Source organism: Charadrius vociferus, unplaced genomic scaffold (genome assembly GCF_000708025.1).
Source record: "Charadrius vociferus isolate BGI_N301 unplaced genomic scaffold, ASM70802v2 scaffold600, whole genome shotgun sequence".
Taxonomy (NCBI): Eukaryota; Metazoa; Chordata; class Aves; order Charadriiformes; family Charadriidae; genus Charadrius; species Charadrius vociferus.
In genome coordinates this window covers 640,659-655,917 of record NW_009646404.1, presented here as the reverse complement: position 1 = coordinate 655,917, position 15,259 = coordinate 640,659, and the positions used below count along the sequence as shown (strand labels likewise).

The 15,259-nt window shown below is 51.8% G+C and overlaps 1 protein-coding gene across 1 annotated transcript in view; it reads right to left on the bottom strand.

Annotated features, from left to right (window-relative positions):
• Window positions 1–176: 176 nt before the first annotated feature.
• TRAF7 (TNF receptor-associated factor 7, E3 ubiquitin protein ligase) overlaps window positions 177–15,259 on the bottom strand; it is a 21,307-nt gene continuing 6,224 nt past the window's right edge. Inside the window, exons 5-22 of the mRNA XM_009894712.1 lie at window positions 15,197–15,259; window positions 13,814–13,906; window positions 12,046–12,079; window positions 10,795–10,978; window positions 9,936–10,070; window positions 8,771–8,988; window positions 8,101–8,174; window positions 6,984–7,032; window positions 6,336–6,463; window positions 5,182–5,264; window positions 4,730–4,769; window positions 4,187–4,303; window positions 2,876–2,998; window positions 1,960–2,079; window positions 1,609–1,740; window positions 1,252–1,371; window positions 706–1,006; window positions 177–586 (exon numbers count right to left, since the gene is read on the bottom strand). The exon at window positions 15,197–15,259 is cut by the window's right edge and continues 1 nt beyond it. Of these exons, the coding sequence (XP_009893014.1) occupies window positions 992–1,006; window positions 1,252–1,371; window positions 1,609–1,740; window positions 1,960–2,079; window positions 2,876–2,998; window positions 4,187–4,303; window positions 4,730–4,769; window positions 5,182–5,264; window positions 6,336–6,463; window positions 6,984–7,032; window positions 8,101–8,174; window positions 8,771–8,988; window positions 9,936–10,070; window positions 10,795–10,978; window positions 12,046–12,079; window positions 13,814–13,906; window positions 15,197–15,259 (1,728 nt within the window). The 3' untranslated portion in view covers window positions 177–586; window positions 706–991. The remainder of the gene's footprint in view (window positions 587–705; window positions 1,007–1,251; window positions 1,372–1,608; window positions 1,741–1,959; window positions 2,080–2,875; window positions 2,999–4,186; window positions 4,304–4,729; window positions 4,770–5,181; window positions 5,265–6,335; window positions 6,464–6,983; window positions 7,033–8,100; window positions 8,175–8,770; window positions 8,989–9,935; window positions 10,071–10,794; window positions 10,979–12,045; window positions 12,080–13,813; window positions 13,907–15,196) is intronic.

Genomic DNA, 15,259 nt, shown 5'->3' with positions numbered 1-15,259 from the left:
GAGGTGCCCAGCCCCTGCACCCCATTTTTCACAGCGGGTGCCATGGCCGTGCCCACCCCTCCGGGGCAGCAACCGCGGGGTGGACGGGTGCAAGCTGGAGCCAGGAGCTGCCACAGGACCAGTGCTGGCCGCCAGCGCCCGTCGAGAGCCTGCAATAACTCACGCTGGCCAGGAACAACTCTTTTGGCTTTTATTGTCAATGAAGAAATAATCAAATCTATATTACAATCTTAAAAACAGTAGAAAATGTGAGTAAAAATGCAACAGAGGCTTTTTCTCTTTAATGTGGAGACCATTATTACAGGGTGGTGAACAATGGGTTTGTGTTACTTGATTTGAGAACTAGCTGTGGCATAAAAATCGTACCTGGCTACTCAAGAAAACACCTCTTCCCAGATGGATCAGCCTGACATCTTGGCAGTAAAATTAAATACTAGAGACAGAAAGGGGTTGGAGTCCCAACCCAGGGCAAGGCCTAATGCTCAGTTCTACCATTTACAAAGGGACCGGCCTCCCAGCGTCACCGCCCCGGCCAGGCCGGCTCCCATGACAAGCTGAACCATTCAGTCCCATCACTGGCCAAGGGCTGTGCTGCATCTGCACCGGTGCCCTGTGGGGCTGCCCTGGGCTGGAGACCCATCTCCACCCCAGCCCTGGCCCCAGAGGATGCTCCCTGGCTGGGGGGATGCGGGCAGAGGAGGGCACTCTGCAGTGCGGAAGGCGCTGGCACCACAACAACATCTTCTGCATTTCCAATCGTATATGGCAGATCTGAGGGAACATCTGGAGCATCCATGAACCAGACCCATCCTGAGAGCTGCCGGCCGGGGTCCTTGTGGGTGGGGGAACCGGCCGATGGGCAGCAGCAGGCAGTGGTCGGTGCGGAGAGGAGCTGCAGCAGTTATTTCATAGTGGTGTTAGTCACCCAGCAGGCCGACGGAGGGAAGGAGTTTTTGGTCTTTCAGTGTGCAGGACTAGTGTGGCGCTCTCGCTAGCACGTCCAGACCTGCGGAGGAGAGACAAAGCCATGACAGTGACTGTTCTGAGCAGCTCTGAGAGCTGTTCTTCACCCTCTTGTGGAGCTTCCGTTTGGGCTTCCAGCATCCACAACACCCTCTGTCAGGAATTAAACCTCCCACCCGTTGATAACGATCCCCTTGTTTATTTGAAGACAACTCCTAACTCATTTAATGCCCTAGGTCTAGTACTGGAAAAGACTAAACCATGAAGGAGAAGGCTGAAGACACCAACCTTTACAGTGCTGTCCACGGCGCCGGAGAAGAGGCGGCCCCTGGAGACTGCAAGGGCAGTGACGCTACCCTGGTGTCGCAGCAGCGTCTGAGTACAGATCATGTTGTCCATGCTCCACACCTAGGGACACACAGGAGGTGTGAGCCAAGCAAGCGGCATGGGGCTCTGGCACAACCCCGAGCACCAGGAGGGATGGGGGATGCTAAGTGCCACAGGGTTTGAGCCAGACGACACAAATTAAACATGAGGGAGGTCATGTAGCATGCAGGGATGAGGATCCCACATCCTCCTTTTTCCTCAAGGCTGTCCAGGTTTTAACAAATGCACAGATGCAGCTGCACAGCCCTGGATACATACCCTGAGTGACCGATCATATGATGCACTGAAGACTTTGGTTTGATCCGGTGTGGAGATGACAGCAAGGGCGTAAACAGTACCCACATGCCCGGTCAGCGTGCGGACTTGTTCCTTTGTCTCTATATCCCAGACCTGCAGGAGGAGAGAAGGGATCGGAGATTGCACTGAGATGCAGGCCACTGACTTCTCCTCTGAGAGGTGTTTCCACCTCCATGCACACCTCCAGGGCGGGTGCTGTGCACCCATGCTCCGGGTATGCCATAAAGGGGACCTGCAGAGCCAGGTCCCCATCTCCTTGCCCCTCTCCCCCAGCCTCAAACCAACAAATGCATCAAACCCCACAGCCCTTACATGGATGAGGTTCTCATAGGTGCCACACACAATGTGGTGGTTTGTCACAGCGATGGAGTAGACGCTGCCTCCTGACGTCTGCAGCACGTGGACACACTCCAAGTTGCGGATGTCCCAAATCTGAAAGAGATGCCAGAGCAAAGGCAGGATGAGACCCCTGCAGGGAACCCTCTCCAGGAGGGAGCTCCCTTGAAGCTCTTCTCCAGCCACGCACGGAGTCAGACTGGCTCCATATGTACCCAGATCACATTTTTAAGGACAAATCTGTTCGGCTGGGAATGTTCAGTACTGAAGAGCAAAGTCCTGCTATCTTATTTAGCTGCCCAGCTTTGAACATCCAGGTTGAAAAAGCTGTGGAGATTGCACACACATGCACTCACATGTGCTCACACAACCCAGTCCTTGATAGTACTAAAAACCGATGCTGACAAATTAACAAGGATTTATTAACACTGAGGAGGGAAACTTCAAATTCTCTTATGTCACCCAGATGCTGAGAGGTGAACTATTCATCAAAGCCTGAGCCAACACAGATGAGGGCATTTCAGAAACTACACACAGATTTATGGTAACTCTGCAGCCAGACAGTGACCTTCTCCTTTTATCAGCAGGAGTGTCAGCGCAGATAACGGTGAGGCAGCTGCGGAGGCAGCGTGAGGCACCATGGCTGTGAGGCTGTGTTTTATCTCAGCGAGCATCCCCGAGCAGCTGCGCTCCCAAGGACCAGCCAGAGCCCAGCCTTTGTGCCTGAAAAGATGCAATCAGCGCGGTAAAATCTAGTGTGTCAGCAATGCTACAGTGGTGCTCTGACATCCTAGCAGCTACCTTTTGTCCCGCTCCACCAACCCATGCTGCAGAATACAGAGGCATGAGGAGAGCCGATGGCTTACAGTTGCCTCAAGTCTCAGGGTCCCACCTTGATTGTTTGGTAAGATCCGCTGTAGAGATAGTTTTGAGAAGCCACCAGCGCTCGCACCCAGTGATTGAGACCTGTCAGCTCCTTCTTCAGTTTGAGCTCGGTACCTACAATATCCCAGACCTGCAGAAAGCACAGACGCACAGACATGAAGGAGAGACTCAGCGGGATGGGGCAGTGATGGGACAGACCAGGTCAGCCTCTAGCTCGGAGCGCTGCCCGCCCCTGCCCAGGCAGCACAAGGCCCTACCAGCTCACTAAGGGGAACTTCGTGCTGGCTCTCCTGCCTCATGGGAATCGCCTGAACCCACTGACTTCCAGATAAAACACACAATAACTATGCTGAATAAGCATGTCTCCCTGAGGGCTCGGGAGAGCTCGCTCGGAGCTTGCATTACCGCTGGCAGAGACCCTTCCCTAGCAGTGCCATGGACTTGAAAAGCCTAAACCAAATCTACAGTAAAGAACTGCTCTGGACTTCCACTCCCAGCCTGTCCCCACAAAGCTCCGTTCCCACAGCTCCTGGGAAACCCTGCCTGAAACCCCCCGCACACAGGGATCGACAGATCTCACCCCACCATCCCTAACAGCGCTAACTGGCCTGCTCGGCTCATCTGGCAGAAAGTGGCTGGGAAGAACAAAAACCAAAAGGCCCCAAATTCTCCTTCTGCTTAGTGCTGTCTCATTGCTCCTCCAGCCCCGAGCACTCTCTAGACAGCTGAAGCACTCCAGGCCCCAGATAAAGAAAAGAGCATGCGCCCTCTTACAGATGGATGGTCCCATAAGCCGTCTCACCAGGAGCTGGAAGCAGAACCAAGGGAATCTAGCCAAGCCTTTAAAGGGCAACCTGCAAAGCTGTTCCCTGATTTCTGCATGCTTTAGGTAAGGAATGCAAATTCAAGATCCTTTGGAAGGGGTTTTAAAGCAGGCAGCCTAAATCCCCAGCCAATTCTGAATCCCAGACACAATTCCCAATGGTCTGAGCAGGTCCGTGGGGGGCCCAAGGACACACACATTCAGGAACTGCCAAGATACTCCACCTGCAGTCTCAGGTTTACAGAGTTATTAGAAACAGGAGTGTTTTTCCAGCCAGGTCCCAGAACATCTCTGACTTCAGCACAGAGCACAGGCTAAACCTCTGCAGTGCTGGCTGCTCTGTGTAGCTGTGCTTCTCTGTGTGACTCAGGAGAGCGCGGTAACAAGGTCACCCACAGACCAAAGTGCCACTTTCTTCCCGTTTGCACACTGCTACCTGGCAGTTTGTACCATTGGTCTCCTACCAGGCCAAAAGGAGCCATCCCAGAGCTCTACCTTGATGGCTTTGAGAGAGCCGCTGAACAGCATGTTGTGCGAGGAGACCAAAGTGCAAACAGGATTGTCATGTGCTCGGATCGTGTTCACTTTCTGCAGGTTTTGAATATCCCAGACCTGCAAAGGAGAAAAAGAATGCCTGTGAGGGGCAGGCCCCTTCTGCTGAAGCCCTTCCTCTTTGCCTCTGGAGGCAGGCAATCACACACAGGCAAAAACACAGGCAGGACAGGGCACTTGTATGAGCCACCGTCCTAGTCTGATCAGGACTGACACCCTGCCCCAGCTTAGAGCACCAGCCTCCCGCTGCCCGCACAGGAGCAGGGAGTGGGAAATCCAGCCTGCAGGAAACACCCAAATCCAACCCACGAGTAACTTGGCTGAAGGCAGTGGATAAAGCACACCCGGGTTATCTAGTCTTACACCACTGCCAGCTGAAGAGCCTTATAGAAAAAAGGATGTAGGTCCCTGCTCCACACCAGCCCGGGGCTGGCCTGCAGATCTCATCCCAACTGCAAAACGGAGCAGGGGGTCCTGGGTACTCACAATAATGGTGCAGTCAGCAGAGCCACTGTACAGCTTGTTCCTGTAACGTCACCAGAAAACAAAAGGAGGTCAGCGAGGGAGAGCAATGAGTGCAGGGTCCCAGCTCATTCCCAGGCGCCGTACTGGGTGAGAAGCTGCAGTCCCACAGCCCCACTGGGCCAAGACTAAACACACCAACCCCAGGAGCAGAGCCCAGGTCTTGTGGGGAGGCCAGGCTGGACTGGTCCTTTGAGCAGGAGGCCAGGCACCCCACTGGTGACCAGGGAAGGAAGCCAGGACAGCAGGGAGGCCAAAGAGATACATGCTTTGTCGATTTTTGAAGAGCAAAGAGGCAAGACGTGCCTCTCATGCACAGTCTTGGAACATGCAGGACTGAGGACGGGGAATTGTAAGTGCACGCTCAGGAGCCCCAGTGCTCTCTCCTGCAGGGGCCGGTGTCCCTTTCCACTCACCCCTGGATGCAGAGAGCCAGTACAATTCCATCGTGACCCTCCAAGGTCTTTTGGCACTTGTATGTGGTACAGGTATCCCACACCTAACAGGAAACAGAAGTTAGCAGAGGGTCACACACCAGCAGACAGAGCAGCTGGGGACCCGGGCAGGATGTCAGCAAAGCCACAAAAGCACCAAAACGAGGAAACAGGCTGTCACCTGGGCACCTGCCTTCCGGGCTCCCAGGCAGAGATAGGCTTGTCTAGGAAAGGAAATTTACTGCAAAGGGTCAGGTTGAAGTTAATGAGGCACTGGACAGCAGCAGGCATCAGCCCTCTCCAGCTCTGCCTTTCACAGCCCAGGCCAACACCACACACTGAACCAGAGAAGCAGCTCTTGGGCTCCTGCTTTAGCAATTCACACGCCATCCCTAAGGCTCCAATGGCACAGCACAGCCTCCTCTGCCACTGCAGCGGTTTCCCCCACTCTCTCAAGAGAGGGATCATGGGAATGTGGTGTCCAGAGCAGCCAGGACAGGGCAGAAAGCTGTTTTCTTTCAATAAAGTACAGCAATGTGCATTTTCTTCCATGTGGCTCTTGCCATCGGTCAAAGAAACTAAATCAAAACTCTGCTCCTGCCAGGGCTAGTCACAGCAGCCCACGTGACTCCCTGGCCCAGCCATCAGCCACCAGCAGCCAACACGGTGACACTGGGAACTGTTGTTTAGGTTGCACTGGAGCACTGCTGTCAGTTTGAGTTACTGAAAACAGGACAAAGAAAAACAAACATGCCATAAAATGGAAAAAGGACACATCCGATCAGGGAAAAATGTTTTTTTCTAAGATGGCTTTTTATAACAAGGGAAAATAAAATCAGAATCCAAAATAGGTTTGAATACCCTGAACACCATATAAAGCAAAACCAGCAGCTGCAGGGATAAGATTCTAATCAGGGCCTTGCAAAAACCACTATTTGTCTCCTGATTTCACTACCACATAATGTTTCCTCACAGAGAATTCTGCCCAACTATAATTGCAAAGAATCATTTAAGATTCTTTGGGAGTAACTTTGGGAAGTGACGTCCCCACACCCCAAAAACCGCAACTCAGCTTCTGTCCCACCTGAAGCACATTTACAAATGCAGAAGATAAGACAGAAGAGGCAAGCTCTTACCTTAATGGTTTTGTCTGAAGAGCCGCTGAAGAGCAAGTCTCCTATGGAATAAACGCACAAACACCAGACAGGGCCCTGGTGTCCCACAAAGGTCCCCTTGCACTTGAAGATCTGCTGAGGATCATAGGCTACAGAAACAAGAAGGCAGGTGAGACTTGGGAGAACAGTGCTGCGCCATGTCACGGTGAGTTTGGAGGGTACAGAGCTCCCTGCACTGGCCCAACAGGTCCTCCTTGCACTTCACGTTGTTGCAGGCCAGAAGGAACCATGAGACCTTCCTTGTCTGGCTGGAAGGTCTCACGTCCCATCCTTACAGCTCATCAACTTATCACTGCTTTGAGCCCCAGGACTCATCTCCCTAATGCAACTCCTGGGCTGGACCTAGGGAGGCCAGAGACGTAAAGTCCACTTGACATCTCTACCTAGCAGCTAATAACCCTGCAGTGCTGTGAGTCCCTCTTTGGCCAGTGCTTCTGGAAACTCTCCCACCAGTATTTTCTTCCTGCAGCAGCGGTGACCCTGTGAACAAACTACTGCTGCACCCAGAGACAACCATTACTTTGTGTATCTGTGACCTCGCCTAAAAGGGCTCATTGGGCCATCACCCCCAACCCAGCCTGAGAGGATGAAAACCACATGCATACTCACATCCAAGGATGCCCATGTTGAGCCGAGCATTAATGTGGGAGAGCTCATCCTGAAAAACAGAACAAGCGACATGAGCTACAGAGCCATCAAGACCAGCCTGCCCTTCTGGGCATGGCTTTAAGACTGTCCCCCTCCACTGCTAAAGCCACTCTTGCCTTTGGACAGATCTTGACTCCCTGTGAAGGCCCTCCCTTGGCAGCTGACTCATTCTCTGATTGGAGGTCTCCTGCTCTAGGACACTGCATACATCCCTCTGTCACCTCCCTCCAGAGACCGTGGGGCTCTCGGTGACAGCATCTCAGATCTGCACTAAACTCTTCAGTATTCAGGCAGGCACAGAAATACCTTTCCGAATATACTGTCCTTGCTCTGCCATTCACCAGACTGCTAAAAATAATCAAATCGGTTACAGGGACTGCTTGCTCAGCTGGGCTCTCGAAGCCCACCTTGCTGGAGAAGAACTGGAAGGTCTCTTTGTAGTCTCCTCCATGGCCTGGTCCCTGCTGCATCCATGGAGACCCTCTTCATTAGCATGCCTAGGTTTACCTAGACAGGGTGAGCTCCTCCTGATCAGTACATTCAGTGGAATGCAGTCTGCCTGAACTAAGGAGGGATGTCTATCTATCATCAGTGCTTGAATAATGTCCAAAATTATGAGACAGCTCTCACTCCCAGCTTGTTAGCAGGGATCTGCTTATCTTCCTGCTTTCTCTGCGGGCAGGGAGAAGGGCATACTGTCCCTGGCTGTATAAAAGGTCCAGGAGTGCCCAGGCTTTGGAGCAGAAGGCTCTCTCCTTGCTGCAGGGGTCTTTTCCTCTGGTAACACATTTCAAGAGCACCAACAGGTTGAGAAAAGAGAGCAGGAACATATAAAATTGCAGCTCAGATGCAGTGACCGGAATGTGCTCACTGAGCTGCCTTTTACTCAGCCTAGAGGAAACCTTCAGTCGGACCCCAGCTGCAGTAAAAGCAAACCAAACCTGGGGTGCGCAGAGCCAGCAAACAGAAGGGAACCCCAAAGACTCCCCCCACTGCAGGAGAAGCCTAACTAGTAGCAGAGCCAGCAGCTAACTGCATGCAATCCCTGCTCCACCCCAGGACCCTGGCCCCTCCTCACGTTCAGCATGGATGCATCCCTGCGGAATTCCATCAGATCCTCGCTCAGCTTGCTCTGGTTCTCGTCCAGCACATCTACAAGAGATGGACAGGCCCACAGTCACTGCAGAGTAAATGATGGCACCCAGGGGAACAGGCAGAGGACATCCCCTGCCACCTAACCTCTGAACAAGGAGGGAGGAGAATGCATTGCTGTTATCCGTAGGTAAAACTAGGAGGGTGTCTGCTACTCAAATGCAAATTGTGCTCGGATGATGAAGACCCGGCAAATTTCAGAGGCAAGACAGGGCTGGGCACAGCAAAGGTGTCCAAGAACCATGCTTGCTCCAGGATGGCTGCATTGTTGGCTATTCGACGCGCTGATTTTTACGCGGGCCTGTGCCCATGGACCACACAGGAAAAAGTCACGGGAGAATGGTGGTAGCTGCCTGCAGACATTTCTAGAACTTGCCATGCGATTGGCGACTGCAGGATTAGGTCCCATGATGTTCTGGCAGCAGAGAAGTTGATGAAACCCCTACTTGTTCCTCTGCAAAGAATATCTGAACCTCCTGAAACCTGCTCAGCACCAGTTTTAAACATGGAATGAATCCTGTAATGCATCATCCTAACAAAGAGCTGCCCTGTCCCTAACACTTCTGACCACAGAGCTCATCCAGTGCAAGACTCACCAAACTTAAGCTCCAAGTTCTTCTCCAGCTGGTCGATTTTCTCTGAGAGCTTCCCCAGCATGGAGCGCAGGAAGGCAATTTCCTGGTCCTTCTGGGCCATTGCCACCTGCATCTCATGGAAGCGATCATCTGTCTGCTGCAGGAACTCCTTCAGACCCTCGAACTTGCACGTCTCCAAGTGGGTCTCATAAGTGTCTTGATTTCCTATGAACGTACACCTACAAGGGGAAGGCAGATGCTGGCTGGAGCAGAGCTCACACTGGAGACCTCCTTGCTCAGTTGGCTCCTTGGAGGGAGGTCTTCTGTGTGGGTTCCCAGCTGTTGCGCTCCTCCTACCAGGAGCAGTGGTACTGTGGTTCACCATCCTGCTGGGTGCAGGAAACTGCAGGGCAACAGAGAGGCCAAGCAGCTCCCACTCTTCTGGCCAGGGCATTGGCCCCAAACAGAACTGTCTGTCTTTCTGTCTAGGCAGTTGCAAGGAAAAGCAGATCTTAGGCAAAAGACAGAATGTGGTGTCAGTTTGTGTGCTCACCAGGAGCCAAATCTAAGAGCCATCAAAACCAACAGAAAAATCTGCAGCTGACCTCGGCAGATGCTGACTTGGGCCTGCAACATTGCAAGGAGTCAGGGCTACTCGGCCGGGACTCGCCTTGCTCTGCTTCTGCCAAGACATCTCTTCCTGCAACGCTAACCTTAGCTGGGTGTCCTGCAGGGAACCCCCAGCCCGGGCTGCGCTCCTGCTCAGGTGACAATCAACTCTCCAAAGCTGATCAGCACTTCCCTTGCCCTGGGAGGAGAACTGGTTTGAAAGACACTGCCACAGTACTCATGTTACTCTTGTACTCATCCTCCTCCCTGTGTGGCTCCGGCCACATCCACCACTCCTGACTGTCCTCCAGCTGGTTCTTCTGCCTACGCACCTCAGCCTCCTCCTTGGCTGCCAGCAGGGCTTACAGCTGGGCAGCGTGACCTGCCTGTTCTCAACAAGGGGCTCGGGGGCTGCTTTCTGCAAGCCCTGCACGCCTGATCTCAGTCTCAGGCCAGTGCACAGCACTAGGTAGAGCTGCTCAGAGCCCATGGGGCTATCCCAAAGCTGCAGTAGCCAAAATGCAGCTCAGAAATGAGCTCAGTGCATCCTTCCCACTAAAAAGCACCAGCTCCTTACCCGTATTTGGAGTGGGGACATTTTATGTGCTCGCACTCTTTCAGATGTGCCTCCAGGTTCATTTTCAGGAGAGGTGGGCAGCTGGGATTATTGGGGCAGCGAACCGGCCTGTAATCACAGCTGCTTTCATGATCTCTGCCCATGGAGAGAAGCAAAAGGAGGGAAAATCAAGGATAAGCAAAAATTAGTAGAAACAACACAGACCATCAGGAAAGGAGCAAACCAGCCCTGTGAGACTGTCAGGTGATCAAAAGCCTCCTGCTCTAAGACTGCAATTACAGCTTTAAATTCTCATTTGGCCAGTAAGTTGAGAGTAATAATAGGCCACATTTATGCAGGGAACATCAGCTTATGCAGCTGATCAACTGAGCCTTCAGGCAGCTATCAACAACAGGCAATGGCCAGGTGATAAGGAAGACAGTGAATGCGTTTAAGGATGGGGCAGGAGATAAGATTTCTGATTCCTAGCATATAACTAGGATAACTCCTCTTATAAAAAGAATCCCCAGGTCTCTGCTTGACTATAGCCACAGTGTTTCACCCCAGATGTGAGGTGGCTGTTTTCACAGCGCATCACCTGTCCCGATGCTGAGACACTCAGGTAAGCTGGGAGCAGAGAACAGCATCCTTTCCCTGAGACCAGCCCATCTGCTACCATCCTAAAGCTGAGACATAGTGGAAAGGACTGTCCCTTCCAGTCTCTCTGCCCATTCCCACACCCCTGCACGCTCTAGCAGAGCACTGCTGGCAGGAGCTGCATTGTCCCCAGGAGCCGCAGGGCAGCTCAGATATGACAGCAGATTGCTGGTGGTGGAGCCCTTTCCCTGGAGACGCTGCACGCTGGTAACAAGCCACTTACTTCCTGGCACTCAGTTTAATTGTAAACGGACATCCACGGGGGTCCACCTCGAAGGCAGCGGGTTTGCTGCTGGCTGCAGGCCGGCAGCCATACTTGCAGTGAATGAAGAGCTCCCCGATCTGCTCAGCCACCGCAATGTTGTTAACCACTACGGTCAGTTTGGCGTTGTCCACGGGGCACTTCTCTGCCAGGTGAGGAAGCAAAAGAGAGAGAGAGTCAGCAAGGGCTGAGACACTGCAGGAGATTTTATTCTTTTGAGTTCTCTGGCCAAGACGGCCAACTCCCAGATGGGTGGCAATGGAACGAGCCACGAATATTCACACAAGGTCTGCAAGCCACTATCTCTGGTTTGTCTTGGGGCTTGGTGAAAAGTTACAGTTTATGTTAATCCATGATAATTTGAGTTAGCTGCCAATGACAGAAAGCCACACTAATTCAGACTACCTTGTGCTTGCTGAAGTGTGAGAGTATTCACAGGCAGTGACCAAATATCAGCAGATGCCCCATACATAATCCGTTCCCCCACCCAGGCCTGGGCTCAGCTCCTCTGCTGCCAGCGGGGCACTGCAGGCCAGCGACGCTGCAGCGAAGCAAAGACACGAGCTTTGAGGGCAGAAGCAAAACTGAGCAACTCAGGATTGCAACTGCAAAGCCTTCTCATTTGGCTCATGCCAAATAAAGGCTTTTTTTGTAGCACAGAGTCCAAACCAAGAGGGAGCTGGTTAGGCCAGGCCAGCAGCCAGACACTCGAGCTTCATCAAGTTTCTGGAAGAGCTGGGTGAGCTAAAGCAGCTCTGTGCACTGCTGTGCACAGGCTCTGTCAGCAGTCAGAGAGCTGGCACCATGGGATGGGGGAGACGGGGTTTGATGGGTCTCTGCCAAACATGGTCCCCCTGTTCCTTAGACAGGCGGCCACAGAAAGCTTTCTGTCTGAAATCAATGGGTCAGCTCTGGGCGAGACATGTATTATCCCGGGATTATCCACTGCATATTCCAGGATTTGAGAACATCCTGTGCCCAAGAGCCGGACCCAGCCCTCTAGTGCCCATGCTACAGCACGTACCATCAGAGCTCCAAGCTGCACAGCCACCCGTGCCCCAGCCCCTCACTGCTGCAGTGGCAGCCTGTGATGTGACAGCTTGTTTTAAGCCCTTTGGACATCTTTCCGCAGGTTTCTTTTTAAGTGAAAGCAAACAAACCAGAAAACAACAGCGTTTTGGCTGCATCACAGAAGAACGGTTCTGTACTCACCAGATGTTAAGGCACATCTTCTACAAAATGTGTGCTGTGGAGACAAAGAGGAACAGCAGTGTCAGCGTAAACAATATTGGACAAATTATTCCCTGTGGCTAACGATGGGAAAGGTGGGAGATACCAAAGCCTGTGGCTCAGGGGCCTCAGCAGCTGTTCTGCCTGCTTTATAACTCAGCGTGCTCTTCAGTCTGCACCACAGGGCAAAAACCAGCTGCTTGCTCAGGCAGCTCAGAGTGCCACACGGGTCCTGCTCCTGAGAAATACTAAGCACACGGTTTGAAGCTTTGAGGGTTCTGCCCTGTTCAAGATCAGGCCACGATCATGGTGAAAGCCAAAGCCACGGGCATGTTCTGCCACAAGCTGGTATTCCTACCCTCCAAGTCTCTGCTTCACCCTCCACTTTAGTCCATGTTATCCCTCTCGTTTCCCCGAGAAGTCCTCAAGGAGAAGAGCAAGGGGATGTCTGGTCTCTCCCTGTCTTTGGCCAGTCAGCTTATCACATATATTCCTCTGTAGCAGCCTAATGTAGCTGAAGCTGTCCTGCTGTCAGGTGCATGGGACATCTAGTTTGTAAGCCCACTGTAAATTTTGCCACTTTAAATAGCTCTCTATCTCTCTATTCTTACAGCAGAAATTTCTTGTAACAATTTAACTTGATAAAGCAGCAAACAGGCTAATGAATATAAAGAAAGGAACAAAGGCTGCAGCATTTCCCTGGTCCTGAACTTGCCCTGTGGGTTCCCTGGAGCCTCCTCAGCTGCACTCCCCTGCCAGCGCTTGGCAGCAGTGCTGGAGAGGCTGCAAGTCACTCTTCAGAGCTGTTATCTGCTGCCCTGCTCACGCGGCTTTTCCTGCCCTGAACAGCTGCATGGTGCTCTCTCCAGAGCTGCCAAACCAGGACTGCAAATGAAGCCAGCCTGCTTCCTGCAGCAGATTTTTTTTTTTCCATATTAACCAGTAAATCTCAGTTCCTCCACGAAGAGCCGCTTACTGAAATGGTGCAGTTTCACTGCACCAACTTCCAACACCTTTGGGGATAGCACCCTCACTGCAATAAACAATCCTGCTCTCTGCGTTTGTTGCTGCAGCTCCATCCTAGCAATCAGAAGTACATCATAAGCATTAGAGAGCCTGTCACAAAGTCATCTTTCTTCACACGTAGCACAGAAACAGGAATAATATACAGTTTCTATTAAATCCCAGTAAAACGGAATATAGAAGAATATTCATAATACTCTGCCTTTCATTAGAGGATCTCAAATCCCTTTGCAAGCATTAACTAAATGAAGCTTCAAGCCATTCTGATTTTGTAAGAAACACTTTCTTCACAACTGAAGAGCAGCCATTCCTGGGGTGCCCAGGAGGCAGCAGCACTCTGCAGAGCCCTTCAGGACAGGGAACGAGGACTTTTAGACCTCACTGAAGCCACACCAAAGAGACTGAACATGGCCAGGATAGGGGGGGCTGATAGTACAGCTCTCCTGGGAAAAGCCACCCAATTTTAAGCAAGCCCCAGGTTTCTCCAGCTAACTGCAGAGTGCCCCGCACACCCCACTGCAGACTGGTTCAGAGCTGCCTTGTGGGGAAATTTAAGACATGTCCATCAGCACCTCTGCTCCTATGCTGGCCTGGCTTTCCTGGACAGGGGCTGCCTCCTCTTTGCTTACTCAGGCTGAGAGTCACTGGGGACAGTCAGGGCTTGGCTATAGCTCACATAGGACATCTGTGGAGCCCCCACTCACTATTTTGAAGAGTTCTGCCTTACCCCACAGGTTGTGATGACTGGATCCTTAAACACACTACAGCACAGTTGGCAGCACAGCTTCACGGACGGTTGTTCAGCAAACACCAGTGGCTCCTGAAGTTGAGGAGAGACGGGGACAGAGAGAGCACAAGGATTAGTCCAAACGCAAGAGCCTCCAACTCTGCAGAAGGAATAAAGCAACTCTTCAGCGGTGAACCTTGGGCAGCCTGGGGCACAGGGCACACTAAGGGTTTCATTATCTCAAAATAAACTTTTGTCTGGGTCTGCTGACCTCCAATATGAAGAATGAACTTAGAAATGGCTAGAGACCCTCAGATCATCACAAACTGGGAGCCACCAGCATCTGGCAGTATCAGGACCTGACAGCAAACTGCGCAGACCAACTTTTTTGCCAGAGTGACTCAAGTCACTGTTCACTGGACTGAACAGTGTGTTGTCAAAATGTCCCCTGTACTAAGACTGAAGTTTAAAAGCAATTTTAAAACAGCTTGCCCTTTTTTATTTTTGAAACATCCTGAAGGAAGGGCTCTTTCATCCCCTTATGAAGCAGAAACAACATTGTTTCTGCCGCAACGGGCAAATGTCTCCAGTTTTGTTTACCAACTGAGACTGCCGGAGCATGGGGTATGAGCACGTCCTCCCTGAGACACACAGCTCTCCACTCCACACTAGGGCAGGGCTTCACGTTTCAGAGCATTTCAAATCAATCCTGGGAGTTCGGTCGGTCTTTTCATCCTGTGCTGCTCTCAGAACTGCAAACACAACCCCCTCCCCGGGTTCCTAAATACGAAACACATGCTTTTATCCCAGATCCGTGGCAAAATGCCGCCTGACCTTTTATGCATCCAGTCTGGGGTTAGTTACCGGGTCACAAGCTAAGCTCAGCTTAGAAGTGTCCTCCCCCAACAAGAATCACATGTGGATAATTCCTTGCACCCTCCTGGGGCTTACAATCAAGTCAGTGGGGTGCCACACAGCCCTAAATGCAGGATGGGGCTCTGAATCAGTAGGGAATTGTATTAGGCTTGCTGCCTGGGGCTAGACCACCAGCCTAAAAACTTGCAACCCCCTACTGCTCTGCAGCAGAGCGAGGGAATCACACATGACTTTGCAAAGACTTACAGTCTTTCTGAGAGAAGAAAAGCCTCACCATTGTCCCCTCTTTCCATATAGGGAAACAGTACACAAGGAAGCAAAGTAACTTGCAGAAGTCAGAGGTGGAAACAAAATTAAATCCAGGAGTCCTGACAGCCAGGCTTTTAGTTGCCAGACATCGCGAAAATCTGCCCATGATAGCTCTACATACTCACAAGAGTCCACTAAGTCACTCTTTTGACATTGAACTTCCTAATACTGCTCCTTCAGACAATCCCAAATACCTACTGGCTCCTCCTCTTCCTCATGGAGTGAGAACGTCGAGCGCAAGGACATGTTGGACTCAGAGTG